Source organism: Callospermophilus lateralis, chromosome 7 (assembly GCF_048772815.1).
Source record: "Callospermophilus lateralis isolate mCalLat2 chromosome 7, mCalLat2.hap1, whole genome shotgun sequence".
NCBI lineage: Eukaryota > Metazoa > Chordata > Mammalia > Rodentia > Sciuridae > Callospermophilus > Callospermophilus lateralis.
The window spans coordinates 49,545,032-49,564,560 of record NC_135311.1 but is presented as its reverse complement, the minus strand read 5'-3'; the positions used below and the strand labels follow the sequence as shown (position 1 = coordinate 49,564,560).

General features: G+C 31.1%; 1 protein-coding gene across 5 annotated transcripts in view; it reads left to right on the top strand.

Annotated features, from left to right (window-relative positions):
• Positions 1-19,529, top strand: part of Col11a1 (collagen type XI alpha 1 chain) — a 208,070-nt gene that overhangs the window by 158,996 nt on the left and 29,545 nt on the right. For all 5 annotated transcript variants that reach the window (XM_076863343.2, XM_076863345.2, XM_076863347.1 and 2 more), the window contains 10 exons: positions 2,352-2,405; positions 2,933-3,040; positions 7,561-7,614; positions 9,846-9,899; positions 11,101-11,154; positions 15,444-15,497; positions 15,880-15,987; positions 16,249-16,302; positions 16,861-16,914; positions 18,098-18,151. In XM_076863343.2, the coding sequence (XP_076719458.1) occupies positions 2,352-2,405; positions 2,933-3,040; positions 7,561-7,614; positions 9,846-9,899; positions 11,101-11,154; positions 15,444-15,497; positions 15,880-15,987; positions 16,249-16,302; positions 16,861-16,914; positions 18,098-18,151 (648 nt within the window). The remainder of the gene's footprint in view (positions 1-2,351; positions 2,406-2,932; positions 3,041-7,560; positions 7,615-9,845; positions 9,900-11,100; positions 11,155-15,443; positions 15,498-15,879; positions 15,988-16,248; positions 16,303-16,860; positions 16,915-18,097; positions 18,152-19,529) is intronic.

The following is a 19,529-nucleotide window of genomic DNA, read 5'->3' as shown; positions in this document are numbered from 1 at the left end:
AGTGAGTGATGGGCAACATTGATATTCTGAATCTATGCTGTACAAGTATCACAGGAAATTGTGTATGGAAACCATATGCCTAAGTGTGAGGCAGTTGCTATTGGATATAAATTAAAAGTTCTATTTTAGTAAATTACCTTTTCTTAGGTTTTGTTTAGATTTCTTATAGATAAGTAAATACAGTTTGTCTAATTAGAAAACCTTATGTGATTTCCAGAAGCCATGTTTGAAAGGTTTTATTTCCTCCTTAAAGCTATAATTAAATATGACTGGATGACTATAAGCCAGAAGTTCTGAAAAATTTTTGTCTCAGGACCCTCGTAGATTTAAACACTTTTTAAGAATGCCAAAAAGCTGTGCTCCATGTGGATTATTATACTATGAATTAAACTGAGAAATTTTAAATACTTACAAATTGATTCATTAAATCTAAGAATGATAATCCCCAGGCAGTTTTAATGAAATATAGCTATATTTCCCCCCCCAAAAAAAATATATAGTACAAAGAGTAGCGATGCCTCATATTTTGAGGGTCTAGATTAATAGAAGAAGCTATATCCTCAAATGTGCTTCTCACTGTAGTCTGTAATGATAGGTTGTTTTGGTTGAAATTCAGGCTCACATATATATGAAGTTGGAAAGGCAAGAGTGTTTTGAAATCTTTTTTCAGATGATGTGGGGTATTTTTGATTCTACCTCAACATTTGATAAATCGTAACTTTTCCTAAGGTCAATTGTGGTATGGAATTTGCTGTCAAATCAGTGAGCTCCTTATGCTATTACGTTTTTATTGGTCTACCTTGCATTTGAATGACTCTTTTCCTCATATATAATTTTATATCATCCTGCAATGATCATTTGAAAATTATTGGTTGACTAAGTAAGATCTTCAAAGTATTAACACGTTACTTTATACAATATCAATAATATCAGAAAATGATTTCAGATTGGGCAGCAGTGAGGCCTGCAGTGGCAGATATAAGATTTCAGAATTCTAATATTGCTTGAAAATTTCAATGTTATCTTTGATGCATTTATAAATACTGTCAGTTTTTTTTTAATTCACAAACTTCCTTTATTTTCATCACATCTCTGCCAAATTCCCAAGTTAAATAATTGCAATCTTACTGTTTGTCTTGTCTTTTTAAGTAAAAATAGAATTCCATATAAAAAGTGCTGCCTCAGCATCAAATCAAACTACAGTCCAAGTGCCTTTTTGAAAGAGGCGTTGTACTTCAATATATAACAAAAGAACTTTTTCCTTCAGTTTGGTCCTATGAATATCAAAGGACATGTGCTATTTTTATGTGCTATTCCTGACAAAAGAAAGTCAATATTTAATAAAATGAAGGATGATTCATGCTTCATCAAGAACATAAACATCATTTTATGATGACAGAGTTCAGGACTATGAAAATATAGTTATTGCTTTTATAATTTGTAGCTATTGACATGATGATTGTTAAAGTCATCAGCAATTTTATCATCATTAGTGCATCATTACTGCAAATGCCTAGACTGTATAAAAGATAACATCGTAGTAGTGTTTTTATATGAAGAATTTTGAACTGGAAGAAAACTCAAATGGTCTCAAATACCCTTAGTGGTTTGCAGACAACATTTTTGGAATCTTTGCTGTAAGCAATCTTCCCCAAAGGTGGTAACCATAGAATAAAATAGAATTCAATGACTCTTGATTGCTTTCATATCTTTTATAGAGCCTGACTAGTTTTAATGCAAGAAAATAAGATAGCAAGGATATATCTATGCAAGTAAGGCTCATAATGCCTTTGGAATCTATTGTTCAAAATAAAGAGTCCAATATACTTGATATATAACACCAAGTTTGTGTGTGTGCTCATATTAGAAGTTTGAAATTTTCATGTATCTAAATTACATACTATCTCTAGGGAATCTTCAGAATTCTCATGTTTTGTTAGAAGTTATTACATAGACAAATTTTTCATGTACTATTCCTGACCCATACATTTTCACTAAAGAAATCTGGTATTGTGAAAAAATTTTAATGTGAACCTTCGACTTGATGTATATTAGTGTACAAATCTATTTTTTACATATCTACCACATATAGATGAGAAGGCTTTCAGTAAGTGTCAATTTAAAATTGACTCCAAATATGAAATTATGGATCTCCAAGGAGTAAAATAAGCAGCAGTTGACAGTTCTAAAAGTGAAAATTTTCTGAGTAATGTTGCTGTTTGTCCAAAGGGTGTAGAGAGGTTTAATAGACCTTGATCAGTCAAAGGTTTTGCTTTTTTATTGCAAAGGTTTTGCTTTATATAGGATTTTCTGGCTACTGTTTTAAATTTACTGGTCTTTATCTCTCTCAGGGTCCTCCCGGTCCTCCAGGTCTTCAAGGACCAGTTGGTGCCCCAGGAATTGCTGTAAGTATTCCATTTTGTTCAACCAAGATCTCCTTCGTGAAATTTATGAAATGTCACATAACCCAATGATTTTTTTGTGTGGTAATGTTTTATTTGTATGTTTGACACTGACTCACAGTTAATTTTTGTATGGTAATGAGTTCTATTTGTATGTTTGATATCGGTCATGTTTAAATTATATTGCATAGCTAACCAAGCTTATCCTTAGAACAAGAAAAACGTGACTTCCTTTCAACCTAGACTATAACTAGTTGAAAATAACTTAATATGTAATACATTTTTCGCTGTTAAAAAGCTTTTGCTTCATTCGTATGTATGATCAACTCACAATCAGCAGTACTCCAGAAACATGAAATGTTAGCAACATGAACAATGACACGTTTGTAGCAAATAGTGGGAATTTAGTTTACATTTTACTTTGGTTATTCTCAAATATATCAGCTTTGAACAAATTGCAGTGGAGACATTTTATGACTCGTATCATAATGGTTTTCCAATTCATGATAATTTTCCTTGCTGCTCCCTAGGGAGGTGATGGAGAACCAGGTCCCAGAGGACAGCAGGGGATGTTTGGGCAGAAAGGTGATGAGGGTGCAAGAGGTTTCCCTGGACCTCCTGGTCCCATAGGTCTTCAGGTAAGTGGTTCTCTAATTGTTTACTCCATCATTTCCACCTGGTTCTTATGTCAGGTTCACCTAGTGGAGGCAAGAAAAGCATCTTTCCTTGTTTCTATGTAAGAACAATATTTAACTATAATGGTTATTTTACTCACATATATATCTGAACTTCAACTGCCTTTTACCAAGTATTCTTAATTTTTCTGAACATGTGTCAGCCTGATTCCTGTTTTTGCAGTACATTTAGCTCTTAGGCTAAACACCTCAGGTATTATAACACCCCTTTCTTCATTCCTATATTTAAAAAAAATCAACTACATATGTACAAGTCTGATAATTAAAGGTAAGACATTAGAATGGTTGTTTCCTGGGTCTTATAGCAGAAATTTTAATAATTCAGGTAACAACAAACATTCAAAAGTATTAAGAGAAATAGCACACTACCAACAAATAGTAAGATAAACAATAATAGGTAGATTAATAGTAAACCAATTAAATTTTTTTTAATTAAAATAATTTGTGTTTTATGAAGCATATCTGGGAAGGAAATATTATATTGCAAGACACTGTAGATGAGAAACTTTTATTTCTGTAGTATAGATCTTACAACTGGACTCTTCTTGGCCATCTCTATTCTGAGTATGATTCGCTTTCCACCTGATGTTCACTGATCCCTATAAACTTTGCAACCGTCTGGTCTTTTTCCCCTAACTTACTCTATACTTACTATTCTCTACATATCTAGTGATTCCTTGTAAGATTGTAAAGATGTTTTAAATGGAATTTAGGTAATGTGGATGTTGCTTGTGCTCAATTAGCAATATTAGAAATGATACATTAAGTCATCTGGCTTACCGTACCTTTTAGAATTTGTGAAGTCATAAAAAAAGTATATGCAAGTGAAATTTGTATATATTTAATCATCTTTATTTTCCTAAATAAAATCGTAAAAGTATTGGATTTTGGTATTAAATAGCTTGTTATGTACATAATTGTACAAATTACATCTTGTCACATAATAATTTTAATTTTAATTATAATTTTAATTATTATTGTTAAAATAGGGGTTTTTTTACTCGTTAACATGATATCCTAATTTTCTGCTTCATTTTAATGACAAAATTTTTTTATGCTTGAAAAGTACAAAGCTTTACTTTCATATTTGTTGTGTTTGACATTTTTATAGTTGTAAATAAATAGTCATGAGTACTACTTACAGTATGTGTGAGAAGTACACATATTTGAAAACAAGAAAGCATTAAAACAAGGTCACCAATGGAGGTGTTACTATTCAATTTCTGTTTTTGTCATGTATGTGATTACTCTGAATTCTGTAAGGTTGTAATTTAGGAACTTGTGCTCTCATGGTTAAAAAAAAATTGCCTTGGAGTTTATATTTATAAAATTGCCACTATTTGCTTCAATAGAAATTATCACCTTTTTCACAAAATAAGAAAAAAGTGTTCCTTGGTGAGGATGACTCAAGAAATCAATTTATTAAAAAATTGTTCATATTGTCCCATAACTACATCTTTAAATAGGGATATTGAAAAAATGCTAATGTAGTTAATATGTACACAATTACATCTATCCTTTAATTGATTCTTCATAGAGTTAGGAGCAATCACAATAGACATTGAATAAAATTACTTAATTTGATATTTATTGTTTATCTGCATATGAAGAGAAAGAGAGTGGTTTTTTTTTGTTTGTTTGTTTGTTTGTTTGTTTTGTGTGTGTGTGTGTGTGTGTGTGTGTGTGTGTGTGTGTGTTTCAGAGAGAGAGTTTTTGACCTAAATTCATTTTTGGTGTTTCACTGAAGTGGCAGATGATTTTAAATTCACAAACCCTACAATAGAACCTCTCCATGCATAAATCACTCCCTTGGAGAAAGTTAGGACATATGAAAACTGATTATCACTAGAATGCCATTAAGCACATTTAGTTATTTGCTGAAAGAGAATTTTGCTTATTATATCTCTATTAATTTCAACAATAAAAATATTATATCTTAACTCAAATTACAATACAACTTAATTTAAAATATTTTGATTTTTTTTTTATTTGGAGGTTTCTGTTGAACTGATCATAAGCCTAAAATAAGATGACAATATAAAATGTACTTGCAAGAGACAAAAAACTATTAACATATTTATGTAACATTTAATATGGGGATTTTCAATCAAATGTACTATATATTAAAATTATATATAAACTTGGACTAAAGATAAAGAATGTGACTTAATATTTGTAATGTTTTTAAGAACTTTACATTTATGTTGCAGTACATACTTCTTAAGAAAATTGTCTGAAAGTGAAATATTTGTTTCATCTGTGTTAAACTTTACTTGCATGTTTAAGTATTTAAGTTCTTTCTGCATAAATGAAATGGAGTGTCTGAAGTTGACGACCTTTGAATCTAACATTTTAGTAATCTGCCCCTGGTGATTTTGCATAGAGTACTATCTAAGAAACAATACGTGGTTACTTCTTTGTAAAAAACTTAAATATTAATTCTAGACACTGCCTTCAGAGCATGGTAACAGCTTAGAAAGCACATATAGCAGTCTCGTTTCTTAGATATCTTACTAACATTTGAGGGAAACAAATTAAATCAGTATATATATATATATATATATATATATATATATATATATATATATATATATGACTGGCCATTATAAGTCAGTAATTAAGTTTTACACATAAAATGAATATATACCACATTTTAAAAGTTTACAGATATATTCAGTAATGTACTCTTTCCTGCGGGTCATGTGGAATTAGCAGGTCATAAAAACAATTTCAGGGTTATTACCTGCATTTAAAAAATGAGATAGAACAGGATATGGTAAAATAGAATAAAAATTTCAAAGGTCATTATCTATCAAAATGGTGAACATTGCCTTTTGAAATTCATGGTTCAGCTACTTTGCACATGCTTGCATGTGTGAGGATTATAAGTAAATATTATTGTGGGTCAGGGTCAAATAATTCACAACCATGGCAGTACTGCACCAAAATCAATCATTTTATTAAAATACTAGCATTTATTTAGATATTTAGCATTGTTTATATTTTTTGTTAGTTAGAATACTTCTGAAATACCATAGTAAAAACATTAAACATAAATTTTGTGGATGCTGGAGGAAGAGGTCAGTGGTAGCATGATTGCCTACCATGTGTAAAGCCCTGAGATTGATCACCAGCACTAAACAGCAAAACAAACAACAAACAAATCCATGTTTGAAATGCAAATATTGTATACAAATGACTATATCACCAAAAAGTTTAAAAATGAAAATAATTTATAATCTTACAATTGAAAACTTACCATAAATTTCTGTCCAACAACTATTATACCTATTTCACATACATATTCTACAGTTAAATTTATACCATGTATCTTCATTGGTATTTGGCTTTATTATTATATATAGTATTCATGTTTAGAATATTAGTATCAAATTAACAGTAGTATACTATTCTATCAGTTTGTTTATGTAGCTATTTTTCCTGAGATTAAACATTTTAAATAATAGAGAATTTCCAATTTCACAGTCAGTATTACAAGAAACTTTTTTTTTTTTTTGGCTTGTTTCTTTTGATTTGTTTGCTTTCTTAGGTTTCGTGCTTTCACCATTTATTCAACAGTATTTTATTGAGATCTTAGTTTTTGTTTGTTTCTTTGTTTGTTTGGCCTCTGCCAGTTCTAAGGAAGAAAATAATTGACACTGCCCAAAAGTAGGCCAAGATTATAAGTATGTAGAGGAGTCACACAGTCATGTATATAGGTATACAATTCAAGTACACACAAGTACTGTTGTGATAAGAGAGAGAAAATATAAATTCTTCTGCTAATTGAGTAAGTGATATGGAAGAAGTAAAATAATTTTCACATAAAGATGGTCAAGTAAAATTTGAATCCAGCCTATTCTAGGTTTATACTGTAACAGAATTTCTCCTAAAGCAAATGGATACAGTGGAAATTAATTTGAGGAAACAATGTATAAATTTATAATTTTTATCATCATGTGAATTTTTTTAAGATTCAGAGATGAATTAACAGGCCCAAACTTCAGAATATATATATAATATTGAATATATATTGAAATATCAATTTTACAAAAGAGTTTTTCAAAGTGATACCTATCTATAAAAACCTCCCCTAGATGAGATATTCTGAAATAATCTGGGATAATATTTTACAGAAGATTTGTACCGTGGCAATGTTATTATATCCAATTCATTAAAAAGGTAGAGTAAATGGATAGGTGTTCATAAATTCCAAAATCATATGATGTACTTAGTTATAGTAAAGAAAATTGAACAATATATTATTGAACAAAGCACAGATTTTATCTGTAAATGTAGGTATAAGATTTTATCACATGAGAGCAAAACTTCCATTATAAGTATTTTAACAAATGTTAGCTTCTGCATTTTAATTTCCATGTATTTATCTTACTTTATACTTAATTCGTGACTTTTGAGAAGATGTATTGAGTGGTTTTTATTTTTGTACTACGTTTTCCTAGGGTCTACCAGGTCCACCTGGTGAAAAAGGTGAAAATGGAGATGTTGGCCCCATGGTAAGTTTGTATTTTCTACTTTTTGATGACTATTGTGAATCTCCACACTGTTAATTTCTTTTTAAAAAATTTTCGGTTCTTTTTATTTATACATTATGTTATGATTCATTTGGACACAATAATAAAAGCTTGGAATATATTATATGATGCTCTATTTCAGTCCCCAGTATTTCCTCTTTCCTTCCCTCCTTCCCTTGCCCTGTTTGCTTCTGTCTACTGTTCTTTCTGCTGTTTACTTTTACTTTCAGGTTTTTGCTGCTATTGTTAGTACCATGGGTTTGTACATGACAGTGATATTCATATATGTCCATAGGAAAGTTAGGTCAGATTCATTCCTCTGTTCTTCCCTTATCCTATCCCCTCTCCCTTGTCCTTTTTCTTCAGTCCTGTATACTATAGGGATGCAGCCACATCAGTGTTTATAACAGCACAGTTCACAATAGACAAGCCATGAAACCAAAGTATCTCTCAACAGATGAATCAACAAAGAAAACAGTGTGTATATATACACAATGGAGTTTTACTCAGCCATGAAGAAGAATAGGTGGAACTGGTAAATGGGTGGAACTGGAGAATATCATGCCAAGTGAAATGAGTCAGACTGATAAATCAAAGGTCTAATGTTTTCTTTGATTTGTGAAAGCTAGTCCGAAATAAGTGGTGGTGGTGGGGAAGACAGGGAGGAAAAGAAAACTAGAAGGGGGACATTCCATTGAAAGAGAAGAAAGATTAGTGTACTACTAATTTCTTTATTAGAATTTATTGATCTGCACAAAGTAGTCCTAAAGACAATGGTGCTTTCTGTTTTACCCCTCACCTTTTTCCTACTCTGTCTCCATCTGCAGCCATTAAATATTGATATCATTATTTCAGCTATATCTCCTTTTCTTTATTTCTCACCTCAGAATAATATTGTATGCATGTTTGGCCTTCATATGTTGTTACTTTCTTACCTTTATGTCTTTTATAAAGATGCCGTATTTTAGTTGCTTCTTAGGCTTTAACTTTGGACTTTGATGTGGAGCAGCATAAAATAAATAATAATCATACCAGATTTGTATAATTAGCAATTGTTGATGGATAATAAGATTTTCTTGTAATACTTTGAAACAAATTATAAATTTAATAAAGAATTCAGTCGTAATTAGCATGATATGACTTATAACTATCTGCATTTATTAATTCTGACTTTCTGCCCTAAAACCTTAAACTAAAATTTGAAATGCATATATTTGTTTATTAAGCACTAAGTTTGATAAGAAAATAATTTGCCAAAGTAATTGAAATCTATAATGAAATGTTATAAATACATTTCATAATTGCTCTTTCCTTTCAACATTGCCCCCAATTTTTACTTTCTTGAGAAAACAATTTTGATAATTTCATACCTGTATGTTAGATTTTATTCTCTTTAAGGACCACAACCAGATTAAGTAGAAGAAATGTGGAATAATCATTGCTGATTCAAATAGCTGGTTAATAAAACTTCCAAGCAGCATCCAATATGTAGCAAACTACTCTTTAGATATGGTTGCTATGGTTCCAGGAATCATTGATATGTTCTCTCTGACCTTATGGTAATAGAGAATACTAGAGAAACTTTTCAACCATGGCATTAGAATAAACTAAGACCTTTAAAAAAATACCAATGGTATTCACTACAGACTGTTTTAATTAAACCTTGAGATAGGGGGTTGACTATCAGTATTTCAATATTTAATAAAAAATACCTTAGGTAATTTTAATGCACAGCCAGGAAAAAGAAACTTTGGGGACTACAACTAAAGAGTGATTGTTATATCCATGTCACATACACACACATGATCCAAATACAAATTAATAAAAAAATCAAAGTGCTTTTATTGAATTAAAGAATTCTAAATGTAGTCAAGTGCCTTTTTTCTCTTCACCTCATGGTCCCCTTATATTCTAGTATGTTGTTACATAAAATATTGCCAGTTATATTATGAATACATCATATTAGATGGTAGCAACAGGCTTTCTTGTCCTATTTTCTAATCAAATTGATTTTTTAGTGAAGGACTGATTTCTTCACAGATATGTGTGAAGGATTATTTGTTATCTGTCAGGCACCTTAAAACCCTGATATGCCCAACTGACTATGATTTCATATGCTTCAAATTTCTTTTAATTTTCTTACTCACAAAATAAAAATGTTAAATATGCATTTGAGTTTGATTCTTATAAATTTTATTATTCATCTTTTACAGGGTCCACCTGGTCCTCCTGGCCCAAGAGGCCCTCAAGGTCCCAATGGAGCTGATGTAAGAGCTGTCAAATATAATGCTGATCATTTTGAAGTTACTTAAGTGTTGGTATTATTTCCTGGCAGATGTTTTCTGAGATACAATGGAGATAATCATGCCACTGTTCAATGTTAGAAGTGGATGAGAACTCAAGGATCATTTACTCACTCCACTTCATTATTCAGAGAGAGAAACAGGCTTTCTAGGGAACAAATATAAAATAGACACACAGTGCACATTCAAGATATGTTTATTGGTTAGTGGCAAATACTACTTGTGTTATTTCTATTACGGTGAGCCACATTGTTCAGATCAAAATACTTTATGCCTTGCATATGATTACTGTTCAATAAGTAGTTGCTGAATCTTTCAAACATAAGCTTTATCTTTAACAATGGCATAAGGGGATGGTTTGTAGTTGCCTTTGCACTAGTGTATATCTGTATCTTTACACATCTGCCCAAAGTCTTTTATTTAAAGGCTTTGGATTTTGTATTCTTGGTCTATAAAATGTGTCAGAGTAGTATGTGCATAAGTGCACCTCTTACTATCTAAAATATTTCCTCTCAATTGTATAAAAAAAGATATTCCTGAAATTGACATTGGTTCAGTGTTATAGGATTGGGAAATGTCAAGCCATATGTATCTTATTGTTATTATTAATCGTTTCTGTGTTTTGGAGATCTCCTTATTTTGTGTTTTGACAATGAAGATGTCTGCTTTGCTCATTCTTCTGGCTGGTTTTCTTTGCTTTTCCGGGCCTGCTTTTAATTCTAGCAGGACAGAACTGAGTAAAGTAGACCAGAAGTAATCGATCTAAAAGAGCGGTTGGTTTTCAATTCCCCCTAAGTAATTTCAAGACTAATCATTTATAAAGGGGGTATTTTTCATATGGATTATGTAATACATAACTAGAGTCATAGTTTTAATCTACCACAAAATCATCCTGTAAAATTTACCTGACTTCCAGAGTAGAGAGATCAAAATTTTGTTCTAAGTGTCAACTGGAATGATCAGACCTGCAAAGACTACTGCTCTACATTAGAAATTCTGGAGAATTTGAAAGTCAATGTGCTATATTAAATTATTTGCTGTCAGTAAATTTGACAACAAAATTCTAGCATATGTTTCTGTCTCTGAGAAAAACTAGATATATATTTATGAACTTATGTTTCAACACAAGAATAAGGATAACTGTATTACCTTTTCTACACTAAAGGGACCACAAGGACCCCCAGGATCTGTTGGTTCAGTTGGTGGTGTTGGAGAAAAGGTAAGAAATTTAGTAAGATGCCATTTGAAATAGCTGAAAGTAAGAGCTTTTGATAATATTGTATACTTTTATATATTTTGATAATATTGTATTAAGTGCTTCTAATTTAAAGGGATCTTTAAGTATTTTACATATAGTTATATGACTTACATGACATCTACTCTGGTACTTAAACACATTAAAAGTTAAAGTACTTTTGAGATATCATGTTTTTGATTGCCAGATATTGTACTGAATGCTGTACATGGGTTATTTTCTTTAATCAATGCAACAACTTCATAATGATGGTGTCATCATTATCCACCTTTGAGAGCTGGAAAGCTGAAACTAAAAAATCTTCAGTAATTTCATCAAAGTTTTTTCATTTGAAAATATGATACTCCACTCCATGAATTTCTGATGGGAGTTCAGTCTCTAGATAGTCATAGGACTGAACATAGAAGAGATTGTTCAACGTAACTGACTTAAAAGGGAAATAGAAATGTTCATGACACAAAAGAATTAGTCATTGATTTTGTCATGTTTTGAGTTATATTTTCATTACTAATAATATGACCTGTCTTTGGCACTTTTCAAAATAGTTAGCATATGCCAAAACATCCAGGTTTGGAATAGCTTCCTTTTCTGATGAACATGATTTCATTTTAATAATTTTCTCTTCTTTTATGAAAATGTCAAAATGATTCACTGATTTTTTAAAAAATTTGTATTCATGCTCACTTCTTAATAGAATTATGAAGAAAATTATCATTGGTATTTTCTTGATTTAAAAAATAAATTATTTACCAGTTTTGAGGAAAGAATTGTATTTCATAGCAGAAAATATTATATGGTAAAAAGTTTAAATTTTTCCTGAATTTGATGATTATTTAAAGATATCAGATTTATTCCAAACTTTTAAAAGTGATTCTGCTTGTCTGTAATAACAATGGCTTAGGAGGCTGAGGCGGGAGGATCACAAGTTTGAAGATAGCCTTGGCAACTTAGCAATGCATTAAGCAATTTTAGTGAGATCCTGTCTTAAAATAAAAAATACAATGACTGAGGATGTGGCTCAGTGGCTAAGTGCCCTGGGTTCAATTCCTGGTACCAAAAGGAAAGAAGTGATTCTGCTCCTTGACCTCAAGTCTTGACACATTTTATCTTGTATTGAATTATTAAAAGAAATTCATTGATTTTAATTAAAGAATTTGAAAGTGCTGGGGTTGTGGCTCAGTGGTAGAGCATTTGCCTTTCATGTGTGAAGCACTGGCTTTGATCCTCAGCACCAAATAAAGATAAGTAAATCAAGGTATTATGTCCATCTACAACTAAAAAAAAAAAAAAAACAATCAAAAAAGAATTTGAAGCTCAGAAATAAAATGTAATAACAGAATGTGATATTTTGATGTTTACTTTAGAAAATTTATGTGATTATTCCAATAGATTAATTACTTCATTGGAAAAGTTTGTGTTAGTGCATCAATGGTGTAGTTTATTTGAATATCTTTTTTATATTTTGAAATTGAAAGTCGAGTGTTTAAGTTGTTCTGGTGGTTGGAGGGTGGGATTGAAAGAGCATTTGTCATTGAGGTCAGTTGTCCTAGGAGGAAAAGCTTAAGACAATGCTGATTTGTGGATACTTGTGTATCAGATCAATGACATCAGCCTTGACCCTTTTCTTTGTTACACTATCCCTTTTTGGTTCTAATGCTGTCTAGTAGTATTCGACTCAGCTGTTTCAGCTTGTTTCCTAAAGTTTCAAATACAGGGGAATAGTTTTAAGTTCTTCATTGGCTTCTTTTATGCTTTTTCTTCTGTGAAACTCTTACAGATAGACACTGATGTTTGGAGTTCCGAGGAAGTCCCACACTGTTTCCGTTTTGTTTAAAGCCTCTGTGGTAGCACCTTACCAACTATGAGTTTTATGAGAATGATTCACTCTAGTTGGTGATTTGAGTTTTATGTTTTAAATGTACCTGATTTGAAATTTGTTATATGACAAAAGAAAGTTCTAATTTTGCTCTTTTATTATATTTCATTTTCTATGTGACACCAAACAGTATAGAAATAAAACACTTGAATCTTATTTATTTATTTTTTTATTTTTAGAATCTGCTATATATTATAGATTTCTGACATCATCTTTCATTCTGGTTGAACATATCCTCATTTATATTTTGGAAACTTTATTTTCAGTCATTAAAAATGAAAAATAGAAGAAGGCAGTGTCTTTAGTCATTGTGTGCTTTGGGTAAACATATTTAACATGTTCATGTAATGTATATTTACCATAAATAACTTCTGAACTTTAATAATTCCCTCAAAAGAGGATATTTTCTTAATATTTAATATGTCTATAGCTCTGAACATACAAGCAAGAATTATATAGAATGAGGTAAAAAAGGTTATAAGACATTACACTTTCATAAGCTAACACTTTATCATATACCAGTTCTCTATCATATACTTACATCAAGTATTATTCTTTAGAATCAGTATTTTGTAATCTTGTTGATATATTCCCTGTGGCATTATTTTACTCATTTGTAATTTTGTCCTGCCCACTTTCAAAAATTGAAACTGAGGTATTTCTAGAAAATATTAATTACATCTTATGGAATTGCTATATATATATTGTGCATACTTGCACAATAAAGGTAATTTTCATATGTGTTTCTGGACAAATTAATATTAATGTATTGTTCTTAAATTTGACTTTATAATTTAAAAGATCATCCTTAAATAGTAAAAATTATTTAAAACCATCTCTTCACTGCCTATCATTTTCTATATTTAAAAAAATGGAAGAAAGGCTTATAGAATATGTTTAACTTTACAGTTGACAGGGATTTAAAAACCTATAGTAATTTGACCGCTAATTGCCACCTCTGCATTATTGCCCTAGCTTAATATGACACATAAGAAAACATTTTGTACAGGACCAACATATTTTCTATATTCTAAATAAATATTATATGTATACCATATATAAAATATTTAACATAAGCATTTTATAGTTGATTTGAATTGCAAACTACTTGTTTCCATTCAAAGGTATGAATAATCAGCTCATAAAAATATTACTATTATATATCAATCCATTAGACTGAGATAGCACAACAATTTCTTTCTTCATAAATAATACAAATGTAATATTTTACTTGTAAGGTTTATCCACAATTCTGGAAATACTTGCTATTCACCTTGAGAGTTGAAAATTTACACACACTAACTACTACTGATAAATTTCTTGAAATACTTGATGTCTTCCACAATTATGCAGATAACATAAGGAGTTAAAATATATATATTCTCAAAGAGTGAGAATTTTGTACACAAAATAGTTTCCTCTGTGCTTACATTTAATTTTCTACCCTTGAAACCATTGAGAAGCATGGAGTTTGTGCTACAAATATTGGAAATACCAGAGTTTAAAATTAAAGGAAACTAGACATCATGTATCTTTTTCAATTTAGACGTACACAGCCCACTTCAGAATTGCTAAGATCTCTGATTTCAGAGTTGGTAGCACCATGATTATGAGTGGAAATACAGTGCTTGAATGTATTGTATTATTTAAACGATCACTTTAGCATGTTGTTATATTTTTATGTATTTCTCTGTGTGAGGCATTAGCAACAGGCTTTCATAGCTAAAATCTACATGTCTAGAAATTTATTTATTATTCTACTAAGCTAGAAAATAGCCATCCATATCTAAATGAGATCATAAATGCTATGAAATTTATTACAAGTGTATTCTCAAAGGGAGCAGTTTTAGTTAGTATCTAAATGCCTTCTATACCTTATAATTATAATCTTTTTCTGTGTTCTCTTGATCTCTATTAACCATATCCTATAGGATTCATAATGTAGTCTCAAATTATTAGACGATTTGTTATGTTAAAGAGAAAGTGAATTCATATTTCAGTTAGAAACAATTTGAAACTTTTAATCAATAAAATTGATTATAATGTAAATATTGGTGCATACAAGTACATGATTTGTTAGGAAGCATGCATATTTGTTTGGTGGTAAGCTAACTTGATGTGCTGACTATAATTAACCCATGAGAATTGTAATATCAAGCCTATGTTGTTCTGTCTCCTCATCTGAAAAATAAAAATACTGAATTTATTAATATAAAAAGTTCCTTACAGTTATTCAAGTTTTTCTTTGTCTTTTTCTAACCAATAAAATAATGGAGTGATTACTCTCAAATGTATGATCGTAACTGAAGGCAGATTTACAACTGCAAGATGTCATTTCTCTGCTCTAATGATTATTTAATTTTTTTTTTCCTCATAGGGTGAACCTGGAGAAGCAGGGAACCCAGGGCCTCCTGGAGAAGCAGGCTCAGGTGTAAGTGTCATCTTATTGTCAATGTAGCATGTTAGTTGTTTGGAAATTTCTTTAAAGCATTTTGAAATGTAACTTAACTACCAGTAATGATTTAGGTTTTTAGTTTCCCTTTCTAACCCATTAAAAGCAATCAGAAAGGCAGAGACTTAATGCTTAATACCGTCACATACCCTAGACTATTTCCATTCACATACAAGTTGAGAAAAGATAATATTTGCCCAAGTGAAAGCATTACAACTAATAGCCGTTGACTGGATACATTCTGTTATACTTTTTACAATGTTCAAAACAGACCCCCCCAGCAAAGAATTGTGTGCTTAATATGCTGAGGTTAAAAACTGATTTAAAGCTTGTAAAGTAACTATTTTCTTATGTTATGTAGGGTCCCAAAGGAGAAAGGGGAGAAAAAGGAGAAGCTGGTCCACCTGGTGCTGCTGGACCTCCTGGTGCTAAGGGGCCACCAGGTGACGATGGCCCCAAAGGTAACCCGGTGAGTGAGTTTAATTCCCTTTAAAGTGGCATTTATGCCAGACTCACTTTTGAACTTTTTATAGAAATATTAGAAAGCTGGCTAGTGAAGCTGACTTTTCTTCATTTCATATGTTCATAAACATTCTGAATTAATTTTACTTTTAAGAAATTTTCCAGCACAAGAAATATTCTCCTAGACTTTGCCTTGACTTTACCCTTTTAAATTTCAAATTTTCATATTCTTTCATTTATTTATTTTTCTTCAAAAACCTCCTTTTAGGGTCCTGTTGGTTTTCCTGGAGATCCTGGTCCTCCTGGGGAACCTGGCCCTGCAGTAAGTATTATGGAAAAAAATTTGAATGATTTTGGTAGGGATGTTTGCAGTGTTTCTCTTGTTAATAAAGAAGATTCTTCATTACTTAAATGGATTTTCAAAGACAGAACAAGAAAGAAAACAAACAACTACAAGAAAATACATGTGATATTATTATTATAGATTATTATTTCTACATATATGATTATGATTACCTATTACTAAAGTTGCAGGGCTGTTGTTTTTCCCTGTCTCTTTTATAATGCAAATCCGATCATCTACTGCACCATATCTGTTCCTGGTGAAAGGATGAACTTGCCTTTCACACTAACTGCCTCTTCTTCCTTGACTTATATCAAAAGCATACTATATTTTTAATCTCATATAGCAGCAGTTTCATTTATCTTTATGGAGATAGTAAGAGGCACCACAGTCCTAAAAGAAAGTAATAGTAATTTTATTTGTCCCTCTGATAATTTATCTCAAGAACACACTAAGATAGTCTATTGAACCTTTTTTCCCTGATAAAATGAAATGTAGTGAAAAATGTCTGGATTCATTTTCTCTTGCTGATCATAGGGTCAAGACGGTGTTGGTGGTGACAAGGGTGAAGATGGAGATCCTGGTCAACCGGTAAGAAAGCCCATTAAATTTTTTCTTACTCATTACACACTCAAGTTATTTTAAAGCAATGATCAACCTTTCAAAAGCACAGCTCATTGTGTGTACTTTTTTCCAAAAGAAATATTTGAATTCCAGTTTAATCTTAGAAGTGTTTCTCTTTGAGATGTATCAAAAATATAATCAAAGTCCTCATAATAAAAACTACAGTCACAGCATACTAATGATTTGACATACTATATCAGATTCAGTTATCCATTCATTTGTGTTAAATAAAAATATCTTTTTTGTATCTGTTCTTGTTAGGTATGCATGACAGTAGAGTGTATTTTGACATATTACATATACATGGAGTACAGCTTATTGTAATTAGGATCCCATTCTTGCAGTTGTACATGCTTTGTAGTTTCACTGATCATGATTCATATATGAACTTAAGAAGGTTATGTCTGAAAAAAAAAAAATAAGACTGAAAGGAAGAAAGCCTCCTTAGTAACTTATCATTAGCATGAATTTGTTCAATTACTAACTTAACTGAACTTAGCATAATATAAACCTGTTTTTTTAGTTTTTCATCTTTCAATTTGTGAATGGCAGTGTGTGCTTTGACTACATAGGGTGGGTACTAAGTTAAGTAGCATCTGAAGATAACTGCAGTCCTATCACAATTTTGTCTCTAGAACCATATCCATAAGGTATTTACACTCAGAGATGCAGGCTTCTACCGTGTAGATGAGATTTCTGGATCAAATCTCAGCATATTATGAATACCTGGGCATCGCAATGCTAATGCTATATAAGTAATTTAGAGGTAAAAGTTTCATAGTTTCACAAATTTATGTGATTATGAGTAGAATTATTAATTGCATTAGTCTATTAATTAGTATACTGGTTGAATATTTGCCAAATAGAAATTAGCATTTTTTAAAAGGACAGAGTTTTACGTAGAGGGAATCTGATTCACTCTCCTTTAGCTTTGAAGATTACCATTAGAATTTATCAACTTCATTTGTAGATATCTGGAGGAAGTTTAGGTATCTGAAATTAAGCTGAATTTTTTAAGGAAAAAATAGATTTGTGGAAATGAGGAAACAAGATCTATTTAAGTATAGGTTTTGAGAAATTATATAATCCATAAGAAAATTTCCAATTTCTTTAACGGTGTCTTTCATATGTAATTTATAATTATTTATAGGGTCCTCCTGGTCCATCTGGTGAGGCTGGCCCACCAGGTCCTCCTGGAAAAAGAGTAAGTTTTTTTTTTGTTAATTCTTCATTTTGAAATATCTGTTCTTTATTCACCATGTATTTAAACTTATGTATGTAAGTTATAGGCAGTATGTTCTAAGGATACTGAAAAATGTGTCAGAATACTTACTAAAATAGAAAACCCTTTAACCACTTCAATATCATGATGAAAATAAGAAAAACAGCTCTGATTTAGGGAGTGCTTAGTACTTTCCTCAGTGAAAATATAGACTGTTATAACAAATTCCAGTGGTACCCTGAACATCAACTCCTGGAGTACCATGTGGGGATAAGATGTCAATACCCTATAGTGGTAGCTTAAAGCATTGCAAAAACCTTCATGTCATATCAGTAAAATAATCTCAGGAATCAGTATATAATATTATATTGCTTTACATGGTCAAACTTCTCTTTCTTGTGAGTAAAAATTCAAAGGAATTTTCCTGAAGATCTGTACCAACATACAAGTATGTGTTGTTGAAAATATTGACTGCAGAAGAACCTGGATTTTCAAAACTCTTAAACTAAATTTAATTTGCTTTTCTATTTGATTAACATAATAATTTTATATATAATGGGGTACAGTATGATATTTCAATCCAGGTATACAGCATGCACCAATCAAATCAAGGTAATTATCATTCCCTCCCCTCATCATTTATGGTTAGGAAGTTGAGGCTCCTCTCTTCTAGATCTTCACAAAACTGTACATCAGCTTATTATGAACTATATTATGATTGTTATGAACTATAATCCTCCCCCTGTCCTGTGCAACAACACTACAACTTATTCCTTCTACCTGTGTCTGGGACCTATTGTCCAACCTCCCTTTACGCCTTCTCCCCTCCACCCTGCTGAGCCTTCAGTAATCACAGTGTTCAAATTGGCTTATTTTAGCTTTAGAGAGAATGTGTGGTATTTGTCTTTTTCTGAGTCTGGCTTATTTCACTTAACATGATGTTCTATAATTCTATCTATTTTCCTATAAATGACAATATTTCGGTTTTTTTAATTTCTGAATAATATTCCATTACATATATGTAGCACATTTTCTTGGTCCATTCATCTTTCTGGGAACACTAGTTTGACTCCATATCTTAGCAATTGTGATTAGGATTGCTGTGAACATAGGAGTGCAGGTATCTCTTCAGTACGCCGATTTCATTTCATTTGGATATATAAGCGGAAGAGGGATAGTTGGATTATATGATAAATCCATTCTTTTTAATTTACTTTAAGGAACCCATATACTAATCTCCATAATGACTATACTCAATAACATTCCCATGAACAATGCATTAGAGTTCTTTATTTGCACATCCTTGAAGAATCATTTATTTTTGTCTTTTCAACGATAGTCCATCTATTTCTAATGATTT